Below are 18419 nucleotides of genomic sequence, written 5' to 3'. Positions count from 1 at the left end.
CCTTTAAATACTCTCAGAGTTTACAGTTCACATGTGCATTTGTGATTCAGCACAATCCAAAGGAATGACAGGCAAATCAAAATCAGATATTCTCTAAAAATAACACCAACTGGAAATCTCTGAAACCGTTAAACCATATGATTTCCTAAGCCATTTCCCTGCCATAGTTTTAAAATAAATGATTGGTAGTTTGATGATTCATAGTAGTTTGATGATTCAGTGAGTAGTTTGTCTCATTTAGAAGCAATTTTTACCATATGATGGGAATTTTTGTGGGGGTTTTTTGCACAAATTTATGTCTTATGTCTAAGATGTGAATGCCTTTTTTCTGTTTTAATTGCACTTTCATTTCTTATGATAGCCTAAAAATCACATGCTAGCATGTTTTCTTTAGATTATTAGTTATGTCTTTAGGGAAGATCAAGTAATATTTGTGAAAGAAATTAAATATTTTAAAGCATCACAAAAAGTATTGAATTTCCATGAAATACTCACTTTATTTTTAAAAATTGGTTTTAGGCCAGGCGTGGTGGCTCATGCTTGTAATCCTAACACTTTGGGAGACCAAGGCAGGCGGATTGCCTGAGCTCAGGAGTTCGAGACCAGCCTGGGCAACACAGTGAAACCCCGTCTCTTTTAAAATACAAAAAATTAGCCAGGTGTGGCAGCGTGCACCTGTAATCCCAGCTACTCAGGAGGCTGAGGCAGGAAAATTGCTTGAATGCAGGAGGCGGAGGTTGCAGTGAGCCGAGATTGTGCCACTGACTGCACTCCAGCCTGGCAACAGAGCAAGATTACGTCTCAAAAAAAAAAAAGTGGTTTTGATCAGAATGGAAAGGGTGTGTATATTCCATTTGGTTTGTCATTTGTAATAATTTAAAAATAATAATTTGATACCAAGTTATTTTTTTCATTCAAAAAACATAAAACAAGCTACAATTCCAGAATGCCATGATTTGGCCAACATTGATGACTTGAACTAAATGACACGGCCAAGGAGGTAGTTGGTAAAATAAAAATAATTCTGTGCTAAGGAGTCAAGATCCCTGGGCTAAAGTCCTTGACACTGCTTATTTCTGGCTGTGTGTCCAGTAACTAAACTTTCTGGTCTAAGCTTATTTACCAGTAAAAGGAGGGGAAAGGGATAATTAATTTCTGAGTCACTTCCTACTTTATCTATGATTCCATGACTAAAATTGAGGGGCATTTAATTTCCTTCTAGTCTTTGCAGATTGCTCATGCCGTTTTATTGCTTTAAGTGTCTGCAGAATTGAACCTAAGAATAGAGAACATATTAATATCTCACATACCAACAGCTGCAAATACTGATTGCAGAGCATCTCCTTCTATCCCATCAGTTCTTATCTGCCTGGTATGTGAGTTGCAGTAACATCCCATCCTGGGTTCCCTCCTCCCCAGCCTTCCTCCACCCCAGCCTGCCTCCCTGGCCTTTCTCAGCAGGAGCATCAGCACCATGGCTTTCCAAGGATTAGACTGGATGGTGCCAGATCTGCCAGGGATGGGCCACTTTGTCCTGGTCCATGATGACCCCCACCTACTTTGAGGTCTGGTCATTGTCCTCTTTCCCAGTCCTCTCTCACATGGGTATCAGTTAGGCATCAGGTATAGGTTGAGGCCCTAAGAAAAGACTTAGCACATGTTGCCAAAACAACTCTGTGCACCAAACTCAGTCTACCCTGCATGGACTGTTGTTTCCATTCCCAAAACAAAATCACTGAAAAGGAAATCATATATTTCTCAACCACAGGGCTCTGCCACTTAGAGAACTTAATTGGCTTTTGGAAAAAAAACAACTTGGCTTAGTGAGATGTTTTTTTTCTCATAAACTCTAACCATTCACTCAGGATGCAAAGTTTGACATCAAAAGAAGGGGACATGTAGATTTATAAAAAAATTCTGAGAAAGATAAGTAGAAACAATGAGGCACAGATTAGGAGTCTTATAGACATAAAACAAATAAGAGAGATTCTGTTTTGAAAGTGAAGGAAATTGCACTGTCACTTGATTGAAACAAAAGAAAACAGTTTGACAAGCATTTATTGAGTACTACCTGTGTACCAGGCTCTGTGCTAAAAATTAGAGGTATGAATTAGTCACAGTCTTTGTCCTCAGTAAGTTTATAATCTGATAGAAGAAATATACACTAGGCATCATTTCAATAAAATGTAGTCAACTCTATGACAGCAGAGAATTTCATGGAAACATGAAGTCTGGGATGGAAAAAAGAACACCCCAGAATGGGAAAAAAGAACAGCGTAAGCCAGAACTGAGACATGAAATTAACAAAATAACCTGGAATGCTTGGGAACCTACGAGGAATTTGGCTGGCTGAAATACGTCAAAGAAAACTAGCTGGAAATGACAATGGATAGGCAGTCAGGCACAAGAAGATGCGGCACCTTCCTTCTCATGCCTTAGTAGGAAGCTGGAGGCTTATTGTTAGGGGAATAGGGGCCATTGAAGGATTTTAACTGGAGACATAGGATGATGTGATTTGCCTACAAGAAAAGTCACTCTGACGGCCATGTGGAAGACAGATTGGTGAGTGGCAAGACCAGAGGCACGGAGACTGGTCAAGAAGAGGATAATGCCAGAGGCAAGCTGTGCACTAATCATGCTTTTGAGTCTAGGTATGACCCCACCTTGACGGATAAATATGCAACTAAATGCAGGCAGTTCACCTGTTAGTTGTTTTTAATATCCAAAGACGGCATGCTTGTGCTCAGAAAGGACAATTTACAGTTGCTTATGTTTAATTAATTCAGTATATGTATTAATGATTTTGAAACCATGTACCTATATCTAGATTTTTTCTTAAGCTTTTAAGTTCTGCTCACTCATCATTTTATTCAATTTGTGAACCCAATAGTTTTTTGTATAAGAATAGAAAAAAAATCTCAGTTGTTTTTTATTCATTTAACTCATAAACATAACTTTACATTGCCCTAAACAAACATAACTAAATTCTCTTAAACATGCGAACTTATATAAAAATTTAGTACATCTCAGTTTTTTGAATGCTCCAAATGATGGACAGAGCAGGCTTACGAGGACTGATAAGTACTTTCTAAACTTTCTAATAATTTACCAAATCTTCTTATATACTTAAACTTACTAGTGCATAAGAAGATCTAATAATTCAAAATTATTAATGTAGTAAATCAAGTTGTCTTTTACATTTGAATGCAGTTTGCAATCAAAATATGTTCTGCTTTTCAAATTAACTTCATAAGTGTAATATCAAATAAGTATTTAAATTTAAGTCGCAAGACTAATAGGTGATTTACTATGTCACTAATAAGATCTTTACTATGTCTCACATATTAACAGTTTTAGATATTTAAGAATAAACACACTGATTATTCCAAGATTACGTATCTTATTCATAAATTTAACAAAAAAAAAGCATTAGTTTGTTAGGGCTGCCATAACAAACTACCACATACCTTGTAGCTTAAACCACAGAAATTTATTGTTGACAGCACTGGAGGCTCAAAGTCTGAGATTAGGATGTGGACAGGGTTTGTTTCTCCTGAGAGTTGTGAGGCAGAATCTGTTCTATGCTCCACTCCCAGTTTCTGGTGGTTCCCCAGTAATCATTGGTATTCTTGTACTGCAGGTCCATCACCCCATCTCCACCTAAATTTGTCTTTACCTGGTGTTCTCCTTGTGTGTGTCTGTCTTTTCACATGGTGTTCTTTTAAACAGACACCAGTATAGTAGATTAGGAATCCACCCTACTCCAGTATGATCTCATCTTAACTATTTACATTTGCAATGAGCCTATTTCCAAATAAGACCACGTTCTGAGTACTGGGACTTAGGACTTCAACATATGAATCTGAGGGGAACACAATTCAACCCACAACAGATACTACAGATTTCATTTACTTCAATACCTCTATTCTTATTTTTATATTTTCCTGGGATTATGAGCTGAGACTAAAAGTTCAGGACTATTCTTTGGGGACAAAGCATTTTGAGACTTTCTCCAAAATCTAGATCCTGCCTTTTTCTGGGACAAGGTTTCTCTACCTCAGTACTATTTACATTTGGGGCCAGGTAATTCTCGTGGGGTTTCTCCTGTGCGATGTAGGATGTTTAGCAGCACCCTTGATCCCTACTCTGTAGATGCCAGTAGCACTCCAACCCCATTTGTAGCAACCAAAAATGTCTCCAAACATTGCCAAATGTCCTGTGAGGGCAGAGTTGTTGCTCCTTTCCCCACAATTGAGGACCACTATTTTAAGGTCATTTAATCCAAGCCACAGATCTGGGTCTATTCTCATCAAATCCAGATGGGGAACCCCAAGATGTACCTTTCAGCTGATATTTAGTTGTGATACCTGGTGTATCATACATTCTCCTGGGCATATTTCAGGTGTTACTCCTACTGAATTTTCATTATAACCTCTCTGAAGAATTTTTCTGCAGGTTTGGGTAGGTAGGATTTGGAGATGCAACTCTATATACAGCCAAGCCTCTTCACTATTTTACAGATGCAACCAATCCCTTAAACTTTATGATGGAATTCTGCATCATTTTATATACTTCCAAGTTCATAGACCAGTTTTATACTCATTATATTGGTAACATCCTTATCGAGGGTAAAAAAACACATTTAAAAAAACTTATTTAAGTTCAGGGTACATGTGCAGGTTTATTAATGTAGGGAAACGTGTGTCACGGGGGTTTGTTGTACAGATTATTTCATCACCCAGGTATTAAGCCTAGTACCCATTAGTTATTTTTCTTGATCCTCTCCCTCCTCCTACCCTGTGCCACGCCCCCTACCTTCCAACCTCCAATAGGTCCCAGTGTGTGTTGTTCTCCTCTATGTGTCCCTCTATTCTCATCATTTAGCTCCCACTTATAAGTGAGAATATGCAGTATTTGGTTTTCTGTTCCTGTGCTATTTTGCTAAGGATAATGGCCTCCAGTCCATCCATGTCCCTGCAAAGGACATGATCTCATTCTTTTCTGTGGCTACATAGTATTCCATGGTGTATATGTCCCACTTTTTCTTTACCCAATGTATCATTGATGGGCATTTAGGTTGATTTCATGTCTTTGCTATTGTGAATAGTGCTGCAATGAACATATGCATACATGTATCTTTATAATAGAAAAATTTATATTCCTTTGGTTATATACCCAGTAATGGAATTGCTGGGTCAAATAGTATTTCTGTCTTTAGGTCTTTGAGGAATTGCTGCACTGTCTTCAACAATGGTTGAACTAATTCAGACTCCCACCAACAGTGTAGAAGCGTTCCTTTTTCTCCACAACCTCGCCAGCATCTGTAATTTTTTGACTTTTTAATAATAACCATTCTTACTGGTGTTAGATGGTATCTGATTGTGGTTTTGATTTGCATTTCTCTAATGATCAGTGACATTGAGCTTTTTTCATGTGATTGTTGGCTGTATGTATGTCTTCTTTTGAGAAGTGTCTGTTTATATCCTTTGCCCACTTTTTAATAGGGTTTTTTTTTTTTCTAAGGCCTATAGTTTCCTCAAGAAAAATACAGCACAATGTCAGATGCTGTATGAATTTTTCCACCTGAAAGCCATGAAAGCCCATGCTGGTTCCTTCATTGCAAGTTATACATATTACAAATGCTAATTCCTTATCAGAGTTTGCTTAGAAAAATGATCTACATCTAATATATCAGCATATGTATTGTTACACTACTGAAATACACCCTACATCCATTTACTTCTTTCCATCTCTACCATTTACTATTATATCCAAGCCACTGTCATCTCTCACCTAGACCATTGCAGTAGCCTCCTGAGTTTTCCATCTTGCCCCAATCCACTCAGTTTCACAGGATAACTAGACTCATCCATTTAAAACACAAAAATAATGTTGCTTCCCACTCTGAAATCTCTGGTAGCTTTCTCTGGCAATTAGCACATAAATCAAAGCTTTTTTTTTTTTTTTTTTTTTTTGCAGCCCAGTCTCACTCTGTTACCCAGGTTGGAGTGCAGTGGCATGATCTCGGCTCACTGAAGCCTCCGCCTCCTGGGTTCAAGTGATTCTCCTGCCCCAGCCTCCCAAGTAGCTAGGATTACAGATGCATACCACCACGCCCCACTAATTTTTGTAGTTTTAGTACAGACGGAGTTTCACTATGTTGGCCAGGCTGGTCTCAAGCTCCTGACCTCAAGTGATCCACCCGCCTCGGCCTCCCAAAGTGCTGGGATTACAGGTGTGAGCCATGGTGCCCAGCTCCAAGCTCTTTCTGTTGGCCCAGGGAGCCTGGGTGGTCTTGCCTAGGCTTACCTCTCTGAGTTCTTACTGCACCATTCCCCCTCATCCTCACCCTCTTCCAGCCCTCGTGTGTCTTCCTTCTTTCCTCTAGGAAGGTTTTTGCCTTTGCTGTCCTCTGCCTAGAATAGTTCACGTCTGGTGCCTTCCTATCATTCAGGCCTCCACTTCCTGATGGCCTCCTCTAAGGGCAGCCTTCCCTGACCTCCTAACTGAAAAAGCCTGCCCATCCTTTCCTAGGAACTCTCCTCTTTATTAAGTTAGCACCTCTTGGCTCTATTTTCTTCGTAGCCCTTGTGGTTTTTTTTTCTGAACATATCATGTTATTTATTTGCTTATTTTCCTACTGTCTGCCTCCCCACAGCCTGAACACCCCAAGGAAACCAGGATCTTTAGCTTATCTGCTACTGAATTACCTGTGACTAGAACAGTGCCTGGCATAAAATATGTTTTTATTATATCAATGAATAGATATCCCACATAGATATTCATTCAACAAATATATTTGTTATTTATATATTTATTACATATATATATATATATTATGTATGAGTAAATGCATGTCCTTGAAGATGTTTTTTCATATCCAGCTTTTATCTGGACTTGGAATATGGGAGTGAATGGAATAATCACCTTTGTTAAGTGTGGGAGCTGGGCTGGAATAGATGCAGCAACTTGTAAAAACAGTAAAGAATGTTGCCTGTTTCCTGTACTTCACTGCACCATGAACATAGTTGAAGAGCTAGAATTACCAGAGACTCCTTGATAAATGCCTCCAGTTTCTCCCAAAAGAATCATATGTGTGTGTGTTATGTGTTTCTGAATGTAATTTAATGTACCTTAATTAGGAGTGTATGTTAAAGAAGTAATAACTACTATAAACTCTACGCTGTCATATAAAATTCTTATGTGGCCTGGCACAGTGGTTTACACCAATAATCCCAGCACTTTCAGAGGCCAAGGTGGGCAGATCGATTGAGCCCAGGAGTTCGAGACCAGCCTGGGCAACATGGTGAGACCCTGTCTCTATAAAATACCAAAGAAAAAAAAAATTAGCTGGGCATGGTGGCATGCAACTGTACAGCTACACAGGAGGCGTAGGTGGGTGGATCACTTGAGCCCAGGAGGCAGAGGCAGCAGTGAGCTGAGATAGTGCCACTGCACTCCAGCCTGGGCAACAGTGAGTCTTTGTCTCAAAAAAGAAAAAAAAAATCTTAACGCTTACATTTAAATGACACATATCCTTTGATTTTGGTCCTGGAATCTTTTGATTTTTCTTTCTTAGCTCTCCTTTATTCATACATATAGCCTCACTTTTAAGATGGCCTCAAGGAATATCCATATGGTAACAACCACACTAAGTTCTGAAATTAAATTCTGCATGGATAGACTTATCTATGGCATAATGAATGAGGCATTTCTACTTCCTCTGAGAACAGCTTCTCATTTTTATTTTTTATTCATATTTGCATTTATAAAATATTTTTAAGCACTTACTGGGTAACAGGCACTATGCTAACCTCTGAGGTTAAAATAATGAATGAGGCTGGGCCTACTTGGATCTCAGTGTGGCGTCATCATAGTCTGTGGATAGATATGATAGGGCCTGAGGGTTCTCTTCCAGTCTGTCCCCAGCCATAGTCACTGGTTGGCTGTACTCAAGGGAAGAATGATGCCAATGTTTCTATGGTGTGTTTCAGCAACTTGGTAGTATATACAGCATACTCGCTTCAATCTTGAATGTTGGCAACATTGAATTTTCTTCTGTGGCAACTGAACACCAGATTGACAAGAGCCACATTTCTAATCATACAGCCCTGGAGAACTGTAAGTTTTATTATCTTCTATTCAAAACTGAAATCTTTCAGAGTCTTATGACATACCATAAGTATCACATAAGGATCATTTCAAGCAATTGTGCTAACCTAGAATCCTTTAAAGAATACTCAGATTTAATGTGTGTAAAATTAAAATTTAAAAGTCCACTACTTAAAACATCTTCATGCTTACAAATTAACTGATTACTGTAGAAAACGTTTCTAAAGACTAGGCTTTTACGACTATTTTGGGAGCTATTTACATTTCGATATAAAAGCACAGATAGTATATTTAAAATTCAGTAAACTGATCTGAAAAAGAATTATGTTATTGTCTTATAGATTTAGCATCTATACCATTTTACAAGTAATAAAGACCTGTATGTTTTCATACTAGATGGATTTTACACCCATTCGTCCTGGGTTGATTAATTTTGTGATTATTTCTACACAAGAGAAGCATGTCATAGTATTTGCTTCAAATCAAGTTTTTCTTAGTAGTAGAGTTTGATAAATTATTTCCAGTAATTTAAGGTTTTCCATGAATATTTTCAACAGCACAGCTTTTTTCTATTTAGTATTGCCTAGTATGCCCTGTTATTTTATTTTTAATGTTGGCATATGCTTTCATAATTGCATATTTGCTGTTTCATTAATAATAACAAATGGAGAATCACTCCTGTTCCAAAAGCTCACACCTCTAATCCCAGTACTTTGGGAGGCCGAAGCTGGTGGATCACCTGAGGTCAGGAGTTTGAGACCAGCTTGGCCAACATGGTGAAACCCTGTCTCTACTAAAAATACAAAAATTAGCCAAGTGTGGTGGCACATGCCTGTAGTTTCAGCTACTCGAGGAGGCTGAGGCAGGAGAATCGCTTGAACCCAGGAGGCAGAGGTTGCAGTGAGCCGAGATCGTGCCACTGTACTCCAGCCTGGACAATGGAGCAAGACTCTGTCTCAAAACACACACACACACACACACACACACACACACACACAATGGAGAATCATGATACAAATTTTTATTTATATACTTTTTCCTGATTTGTGCTTAGGAACAGAATGAGATGGGGTAGTTTTAGGGGGCTAAGTGCCAAATTATCCTGGTCTGGACCTGTCCCCAACATCCCTATAAATGCTATCCCACTGTGTCTCTGGAGCCAGTGTGGTAATACCGTAGCACAAGTGTATGGAATTTGCCTGTAGTGACTGGCATGTGCCTGGAAACCTCGAGGAAACATGTTCTAATTTTCCATATATAAAAATTTTTAATTGGCATGTATGATATTAACTTATCAGAAGTAGAAGGAATAACCCTACAACTCCATTGATAAGTAAATCTCACATCTGATCATATTCAGAAGAGCTAGCAGCAGCCAATGGAATGAGTTGCAATAGAGATAGGTTGTAGATAAGAGTATGCCTAGAAACAACCATACTAAAAAATGATTTTGATGATCGAGAACCTATTTCTGCATAACAGAATACAGTCATATAGATTACAAAATGTTGATATTAATATGAATATCATTAAAATTAACATACTTTCTGGAATAACCACTCATGGAAAGTAGAAACTTTATTAATTTACATTAAAATGATTTCTAATTGAAAGTTATAAGGAATTATGTCCAAACCAAGGCTGCATTTCCATATGGTTTTACAAGAGCCTTGTTTCAATTAAGCACTAGTTCTGACCATTTTGTCCCATAAATATCTCTGAAATCTGACCACTTCTCTGTATCATCATTGTCACCATTCTTATCAAAAACAACATCACCTCTCACCTGAACTAAGCGACCTCCCAGTTGTTCATTTCACATCAAGAATTGATTTTTTCCAGGTCATTCTCCACAATTCTTTCAGAAACCATATAACCCATCTATCAGTGGGCTCTCTCAGTCTCCCACTTTCCCTCTCCATCACCTCCCTCTCCCCCTCCTTCTCCTTCTGCTCCTCCTCCTCCTTCTCCTTTTCTCTTCCTGCTTAAATTTCTTATTGGCTTCCCATTCCTGCTGGATAAAGATAATCAAGACTAGTGCTTTGTTTTAGAAAGTATTGTACTTAGCAATATATCCCCAGGTAAAATGCCTAGCATGTAGTAGACAATAAATGTAGGTCAAATAAATAAACAATGTAGAACAGAAATAGACATACAGATCAGTGGGAGACACTGTTCAGAAACAGATCCAAAGTATATTACCAAAAATGGCATTACAAATCACTAGGGAATCAGTATTGTAGGGAACTGGCTAACCATTTTGGGGAGGAGGAATTTGAATCATTCTCATATACTGTATATCAGAATGAATTCCAAACATACATAAATTTAAATGCAAAAAAATCATAAGAGAGACTGGAATTGATTTATACAATATTGAGGGGAGAAAGGACTTGAAGTTTATGTGTAGAAAATCAAAAGCACAAATTATTTTCTTTAAAAAATGGATATTTGACTACATAAAAATTAAAACATACTAAAAAAAAACATAAATAAAATTGCAGTACAAATGAAACTGAGGGAAAATATTTGCAACATACATATCAAAGCATTTCTTTAAGCTGTGAAGAGGCTCATATAAATTGATCAGGAAAAGATGAACATATCAATGAAAATATTGCAATTTTCAAACTAAGAAACACAAGTTACCAATAAAAATATGAAAGAAAAAGTATTCAGCTTCACTAGGAATCAATTACAAATAAATAGAAAACATTTTCTTCTATCAAAATGGCTATTTTAGAAAAATGATAGTCCCTGATGTCCATGAAATTGAATTGAAATTATTGGTGTTTTATTTGGCTGAGAGGAGTGTAATTGGTTCAGAGTTTTTGAAGAGCAGTTAAATAGTATATATCAAAAAACTTTCAGCCAGGCCCGGTGGCTCATGCCTGTAATCCCAGCACTTTGGGAGGCCAAGACGGGCAGATCACGAGGTCAGCAGATCGAGACCATCCTGGCTAACACAGTGAAACCCCGTCTCTACTGAAAATACAAAAAAATAGCCAGGCATGGTGGTGGGCACCTGTAGTCCCAGCTACTTGGGAGGCTGAGGCAGGAGAATGGCGTGAACCCAGGAGGCGGAGCTTGCAGTGAGCCAAGATCACGCCACTGCACTCCAGCCTGGGCGACAGAGCAAGACTCCATCTAAAAAAAAAAAAAAAAAAAACTTTCTTGATCCCAGGAGTTTGAGGCCAGCCTGGGCAAAATGGTGAAACAGTATCTCTACCAAGTAATAATAATAATAATTAGCCAGGCAGGTTGTCATGCGCCTGTGGTCCCAGCTGCATGTGAGGCTGAGGTAGGAGGATATCTTGAGCCCAGGAGGTTGAGGCTGCAGTGAGCCATAATTGTGCTGTAGCACACCAGTTTGGATGACAGAGCGAGACTTTGTCTCAAAAAAAAAAAAAAAAAGAAAAGAAAACTTTTACGTATTTACATATTTTGAAAAATTGCTGAACTTAGGCAACCTATGCTAAGAAAATAGTACAAAATATGAACACAGATTTATGCTTAAAATATTTATCCTGGCATTTTTTTAAATTATTGATATATTATCATATTTGTCAGAATATTATGCAGCAAATTAAAGCATATTTACAGACAATATTGAACAAAATGGGAAATGCATAAGATGTTATTGATATAAAATGTTTGTGTAGACTAATGGTAGTAAATATGCCTAGAAGGAAAGAAATGCAGAATGTTAACTTAGAAGGTAAAATTTCTGCAATGAGCCTATAGTACTTCCACAATATGAAAAAATATAGGGTTTAACAATCTTAGCCACATAACCAAGAAACATCTTGTCACAAGTGCTGAAAGTAAATTTAAAATGTTCAAAATATTTTAAAAGGAGAACAACAGATTTGAAAAATTAGCCAATTTGTCATGTAATAGTTTTGGTTAAAGATGGTTATTATATTCAAAAATGAGTTTTGTTCACTGAGTTAAACTGTTATTAATTTTAAATTCTCCATGAAATGTAATCAACATTAAATGCCAAATAAATGTTTGTTCAAGCAGCCAATTTTAACAAAATTTAATAATTGAAGTATGAAACTAAAAATTAGGATGATAGGCCGGGCGCGGTGGCTCACGCTTGTAATCCCAGCACTTTGGGAGGCCGAGGTGGGCGGATCACGAGGTCAGGAGATCGAAACCACGGTGAAACCCCATCTCTACTAAAAATACAAAAAATTAGCCGGGCGCGGTGGTGGGCGCCTGTAGTCCCAGCTACTCGGAGAGGCTGAGGCAGGAGAATGGCGTGAACCCGGGAGGCAGAGCTTGCAGTGAGCCGAGATTGCGCCACCGCACTCCAGCCTGGGCGACAGAGCGAGACTCTGTCTCAAAAAAAAATAAAATAAAATAAAAAATAAAAAAATAAAAATTGGGATGATATGTCCATGAATGTCAAGTATAAGTACATGAATGTCACGATAAGTTTATGCTCTTTCGGTTGTGTATTGCAGAAGGTACTTGAAATACATTTATTGAGGTATACCCCTGAAGTCTAAGTAACCTTCCAGTTAATTTCTACATTTTCAAAATGTGTATATAATAATGGTATCCAAATTATGCCAAATCTATTCATTATGTTTTAAAATTATTTAGCATAATTTAATGAAACTATGTTTGACATCACCTAAACAACCACTTGCTTGTGCAGCTGTGTTACTCTGCCAACCAGTGTGATTTGGGTTGTGTTATAATATGCAGTAGCCTAAGTTTAACCAGCTGAGAAAAGTTGAGAAAAATGATCAAGAAGAGACATAGGACTCATGTTGAATAGTATCATATTTTTAGATTACATAATCTCCACACATTTAATTCATGTCATTTGAAGAAGGCAGATTAAGACATTTTCATTTTTGGGGAGTGACCTTATTGCCATAATTTCTTCTAACAATGCATCTGTTTGTTTTTCAGGTGCTTCTTTGCTTTGCATTCAGGCAGATGAGCTACAAGAAGCTCTCACCTCCCACTGTGTGGTCACTAGAGGAGAAACAATTATACGACCCAATACTGTAGAAAAAGCTACCGATGTCAGGGATGCCATGGCTAAAACTTTATATGGACGTCTCTTTAGTTGGATAGTCAATTGCATTAACAGTTTGTTGAAGCATGACTCATCACCAAGGTAAAAATTTTTACAGAAACATTTTTTCCCAAATGTCAGTTGATGTAAGTCTATTTTCTGATTGATTGTTTTGTATAGATCTCTTTCAAGATGTTTCTATAATTGATATAATTAAATTATTAAAATGATAATTTAGTAGATAAGCTTCACTTCCTAGTAGTTCCACCTCATAATGCCACTTAACTATAAAATTTTTAAGTTGCTGCAACATAAAACCTGTAGCAACATGAATAACACAATAGAAAGTGAATTCTTAAAATGTGATATCTTACTATGAACTAATAGGTTTTTTAATTAGAAGTTGTACCATGAAGCATATACCATTTTATGCTTGTATAAAATGTCAGCTCAGCAGTCCTTTGTTTTTATTTTGAAGGTTTAAATTAAACTTTGAAGATAAAGGAAAACTTTATTTTCATATTTTAACTCTCACTGTAACGCCATTACAGCCTCACTGTAACTCCAATGAAATTTGGTTCAGAAATGCACTAGATAAATGTAGGTAATAGTAAATGGCAGAGCCATTTACTATTGTTATCTGACTATTGTTATCTGACTTTAAGTCTAGATCCTTCCTTCTTAAAGATAATTACAGCCACCACTGACTGAGTGCTCTCTATAGGCAGGGCTTATACACAGACACAAGTCCTTACATCTAAAGCTTTGTTCTGTGATAAATGGCATAATCTTTAGAATTTTGCATGTGGAAAAGCAAGATGGATGCCTATCATAAGATCACCTCATTCACACTTGCTTACCAAGCATAAAAGACCATTTATACACATTTCGATATGCAATTTATTATTATTTTTTTCACTAAAATACATACCACACCATTATACTATGTATAGTCAAACTGTCTAAGAGCTTATCCATTATTTCTCCATGTTCTCAACTTCGTGTCTCTCAAAATTGCTTCTGTACCTCCTGGGTACTATCTATACCATTTTCCCATTATAATGTAATGGTCAAAATGGTTGTATGTTCTGGTATGGTCATCTATATTATGTCAAGCATTCATATGAAAATGGAAAATATTCAGGGATTTTTATTATCTGTATATTCCAGAAAATGTAGGCAAGATGGCAAGATATTTAGAGATTTGGCCTCATTTTGTTAATTATCATCTACATGTTTGGCACTAAATGATACCTACCCAGAAGGGGGATCTACTATATCCACTGTAGCCTATATACTAAATGTACATATACTAAATATACTAAATGGCAACTTTCCTTTTCATTCACTAATGAAAACCATCCAAATCTTAGATTTTAAAATTTTTTACAGAAAGTCTAAAAACTAAAGGGAGACCAATTGAAATAATTTATTCAGCTTTGTTAAGTTCTACACTAAGATTTTAAACAGCGTATGTTGTATGCTGGGCTTTGCCACTAACTCGTTATGGGACACTGGGCAACTTACTGCATTTGTCTGGGTCTTTCCCTCCTCAACTGTTAAATAGGGGCATTGAATGACAAGTCAGTGGTCTTAGTTGTTGGGGTGTATCTTGGAGCCTTTTAAGAATGTCTTGAAAACTGCCTATTTGCTTCACTTAAAGATAAAAAATAGATATATTTCTATGTGCCCACGAAAATATTGCACGCTTATGATTCCAGTCCTCTTGAAAGCCATTAATAGATCTTACTTTAAGAATCTCTGAACTAGATTATTTGTAAGGTCCCTCCTGCTTCTAACACTTTTTTATGCAATTAGTTAAATATTTATCTCTGTGGGATCCTGTGGGGCAAAGAGATTGTAAAAGGATAATAATCTTGACTAAACCAGCATAAGTTTTTACTAGACATCTTGCCTCATACAATAACACAGAATTATTATTCAAAATAAGAACTTTCAGAAATACTCAAATAGCTTTCCTTTTGTCCATCTCAGCACATATTTAAAGTATTCTACAGCCTGGATTTTGAATTCAGTTGCTTCCTCCAAATGTAGAGCGGATCCTTCAGCTCACAGTGTGCAGTTGCTGACTGTCATTTCCAAATCACTTTCTTACATAATACTAAGTGTAACCCTGGAACACCTAAATGATGAACACAAAGAGAAGCTTTTGTACTTTCTTTTTATAATTCACATCAAAATTACTCTACAATGTATATATTTTTTTGGAGAGGAGTAAACCTTTTGACCAATAGTAAAAAAAAAAAAAAAAAAAAAAGTATTTGAAATACTTAATTGTAAAATAGAATTTAATTGTATTTTAAAGTATTTAAATGTAAAAATAAATCCCTATGTATTTGTGTCTTTCTTCAGGTTGGTATTTGTTCTATGTTAAAAAATTATAAGCAAATGATCCAAAAACAAATAACAATTCTTTAAAATAATTAAGATCTTTTTAGGAAGATTTTCAAAATTGTTCTCCTAAAATGAAAGACTACACTTTTTAACAGAATTTTTGCTTTCCTGGGAGAGTTTTTATTGAATATATTTTTGCTGTGTTCTAATTGCTACCCAAGTTGTTCTTGTAATTCCTGACTCACTCAAGCCTGTGACTTTGTTCTTAGGAGAAGAAAAAGTTTCTTTTGTTTCAGTATATAAAAGTATCAGAGTGGTTTCTATAGTTCAAGGAAAATATTGTTCCATTTTCATATAAAAATCAATATCTGCCATTATCTTTATGTGCTACAGAGAGAAACTATTTCAGTTAAGAAAGTTTCACTCTAAGTATATGTTCTTATAGTAGTTTCTTAGTTCAGTCACAAATGGTAACTCTAAGATTCCCTGTTTTACATTACCTCTTCAGGAAATAACTCAAAATAATGCCTCTTCAATTCTTCTAGTGGGAATGGTGATGAGTTGAGCATTGGCATTCTTGATATATTTGGCTTTGAAAATTTCAAAAAAAATTCCTTCGAGCAGCTGTGCATTAACATTGCAAATGAACAAATTCAGTATTATTATAATCAACATGTGTTTGCATGGGAACAGGTAAGTCTAAGTACTTACTATAAATATGCATGCATGCGTGTATTATAGGCAGACTTGTACAAATGAAGCAGGACCTTAACCACAGATTTAAAGCCTTAAACGTTTTAGAAAGACAAAGAAAAGATTTTTATTATCTCCACGTCCATAGTAAAAACAAACAAACACAAAAAAACTGGTGTGAATTTAGTATGACTTGATATGTGATGTTAAATGTCCTCCATTGAAAATCGATACACTCTTCTCCAAAACTTAGAATTCTGGGACTTTGTAAACAAAGAAATTTCCTTTGAAAATTTAAGTAGATAGATGCGTCCAACAGTTTTTCTTTCTGTAGACTACATAGCTGAAATTCCTTTTGAAATTTCAATATCCATCTAAAAGCCATTAAACTTCAGAATTCCAGTAGCTAGGCAACAGAACATAAGATAATGGGTGTGATGCAAATGCCATGAAATGATCGTTTTGTCAGGGTACAATGTGTAATTTATGAATCAGCTTCAAAAAATATTCCTCCTTGGAGAAAAATCAGACTTAAATCACACTTGATGTACTGTAATACTAAGAATATTTAAATTATTTTATTAAATCTAAAGGAGTCATATTTAATATCATATAGTATGTCATTTGTCTCCTTCAAATAATATTATATTGTTTTGCATTTAAATTAGAGGTACATGAACTTCATTTTATTCAAAATATTTAGACTTCTTAAGAGTTTATTTTGGAATTACATCTTGAAAACAGTGGTCACAAAATAAAACATTTCAATTTTGACATTTCTTAAGTCAAAAGAAGACATAAATTTAAGACCTTATCTAGTTGTTCAGCTCTCTTTCATCTATCCCAGGATGTTCCATTAAATATTCATTCCCTCTCCCTCTCTTTCTCTTCTTGTCTCCTCTGCTCCTCTCCGTCGGTGCCCTCCCATAGCCTAGATATGTGAAGAAATATCTTTAAAATCTTAAAAGCAAACAGAATAAAAAACAAAGCCCTTTTCCACTCTGCTTATCTCTGTAGCATGGTCCTCTCTTTTCCCCTCACAGCCAAGCTCCTTGAAAGCATGTTTAGCACTCACTGCATTGCGTTTCTTCCTTCCCCATCTGGTACATTGAGGCGTATCTGGCTGTGACCTCCCCAACTCCCCTGGAATGGCCCTTCTTCATCTCATCAGTCATTAGTTCATGTTTGTCTTCTCACTAGGCATCTCCTTTAAATCATATATTGTGTCTTAATTCTTTTTGTCTTTTTAGAGGCTGACATTTAGCAAGTGTTCATTAAGTAATGTTGCCTTGCTTTAATGCTTCACAATACTGACAGCATCCATTTGAACCAGGGACCAAAACAAGTAAAAAATTTTTGGTTTGAACTTTTTGATATGATCTATCAGAATTGCTAACTTTATGGGACCAGGTGCATCCCCATGCATTGCTCATCTGATGAATTACTGACTTGCATTGGTAGATCTCTGTTGTTCTTTTGGTGGTTGGGTAGACTCTGGTTTTAGCCTTAACCAAGATACAGATATTTCAATAATTATTGCTTTTCATTTTTTATAAAATGTTAGTTTACAAATTGCTTTTTTTTTGAAACAGAGTCTCACTCTGTCACCCAGGCTGTAGTGCAGTGGGGCAGTGTTGGCTGACTGCAGCCTGCACCTCCTGGGCTCAAGCAATCCTCCTGCCTCAGCCTCCCAAGTAGCTGGGACCACAGGCATGCACCACCACACCTGGCTAATTTTTGCATCTTTTCATGGAGACGGGGTTTCACCATTTTGGCCAGGGTGGTCTTGAAATCCTGGGCTCAGGCTCAAACAATCTGCCTGTCTCAGCCTCCCAAAGTTCTGGGATTACAGGTGTGAGCCACCAATCCTGGCCTACAAGTTGCTTTGATTGCTAGCCTTCAATTTCATTCATGATCCCAATGCTCTTAATTCTTTTGTCTAAGGGCTTGTTACAAAAATTATTCTATAAAGCCCTTTAAGATACCTTGAGAGGATTTTGAAATAAAACAACTCAAAATTTCCCCCAACAAAATAAAACATTCAACTAGAATCCAGGATTATACAAAGCACTTTGAGGAATTAAAACAATTTCCAGTCCTTTCAGGTGCCTTCCTAGAGCAACTACCTAGAAATTTCTGCTTCATAATCTTATGAACCAGACATTGGCAGTTGAGTATGATCAGATTGATGAATGTGTTATCCAGAAGATATAGAATTAGT

General features: G+C 36.7%; 1 protein-coding gene across 1 annotated transcript in view; it reads left to right on the top strand.

Moving 5' to 3' along the window:
• Positions 1-18419, top strand: part of MYO3A (myosin IIIA) — a 282509-nt gene that overhangs the window by 178046 nt on the left and 86044 nt on the right. The window contains exons 18-20 of the mRNA XM_030798007.1: positions 7995-8121; positions 13042-13252; positions 16051-16198. Coding sequence (XP_030653867.1) covers positions 7995-8121; positions 13042-13252; positions 16051-16198 — 486 coding nt within the window. The remainder of the gene's footprint in view (positions 1-7994; positions 8122-13041; positions 13253-16050; positions 16199-18419) is intronic.

Source organism: Nomascus leucogenys, chromosome 18 (genome assembly GCF_006542625.1).
Source record: "Nomascus leucogenys isolate Asia chromosome 18, Asia_NLE_v1, whole genome shotgun sequence".
Lineage (NCBI taxonomy): Eukaryota > Metazoa > Chordata > Mammalia > Primates > Hylobatidae > Nomascus > Nomascus leucogenys.
Note: the sequence above shows the minus strand (reverse complement) of the source record. Positions and strands in the feature narration are given on the sequence as shown.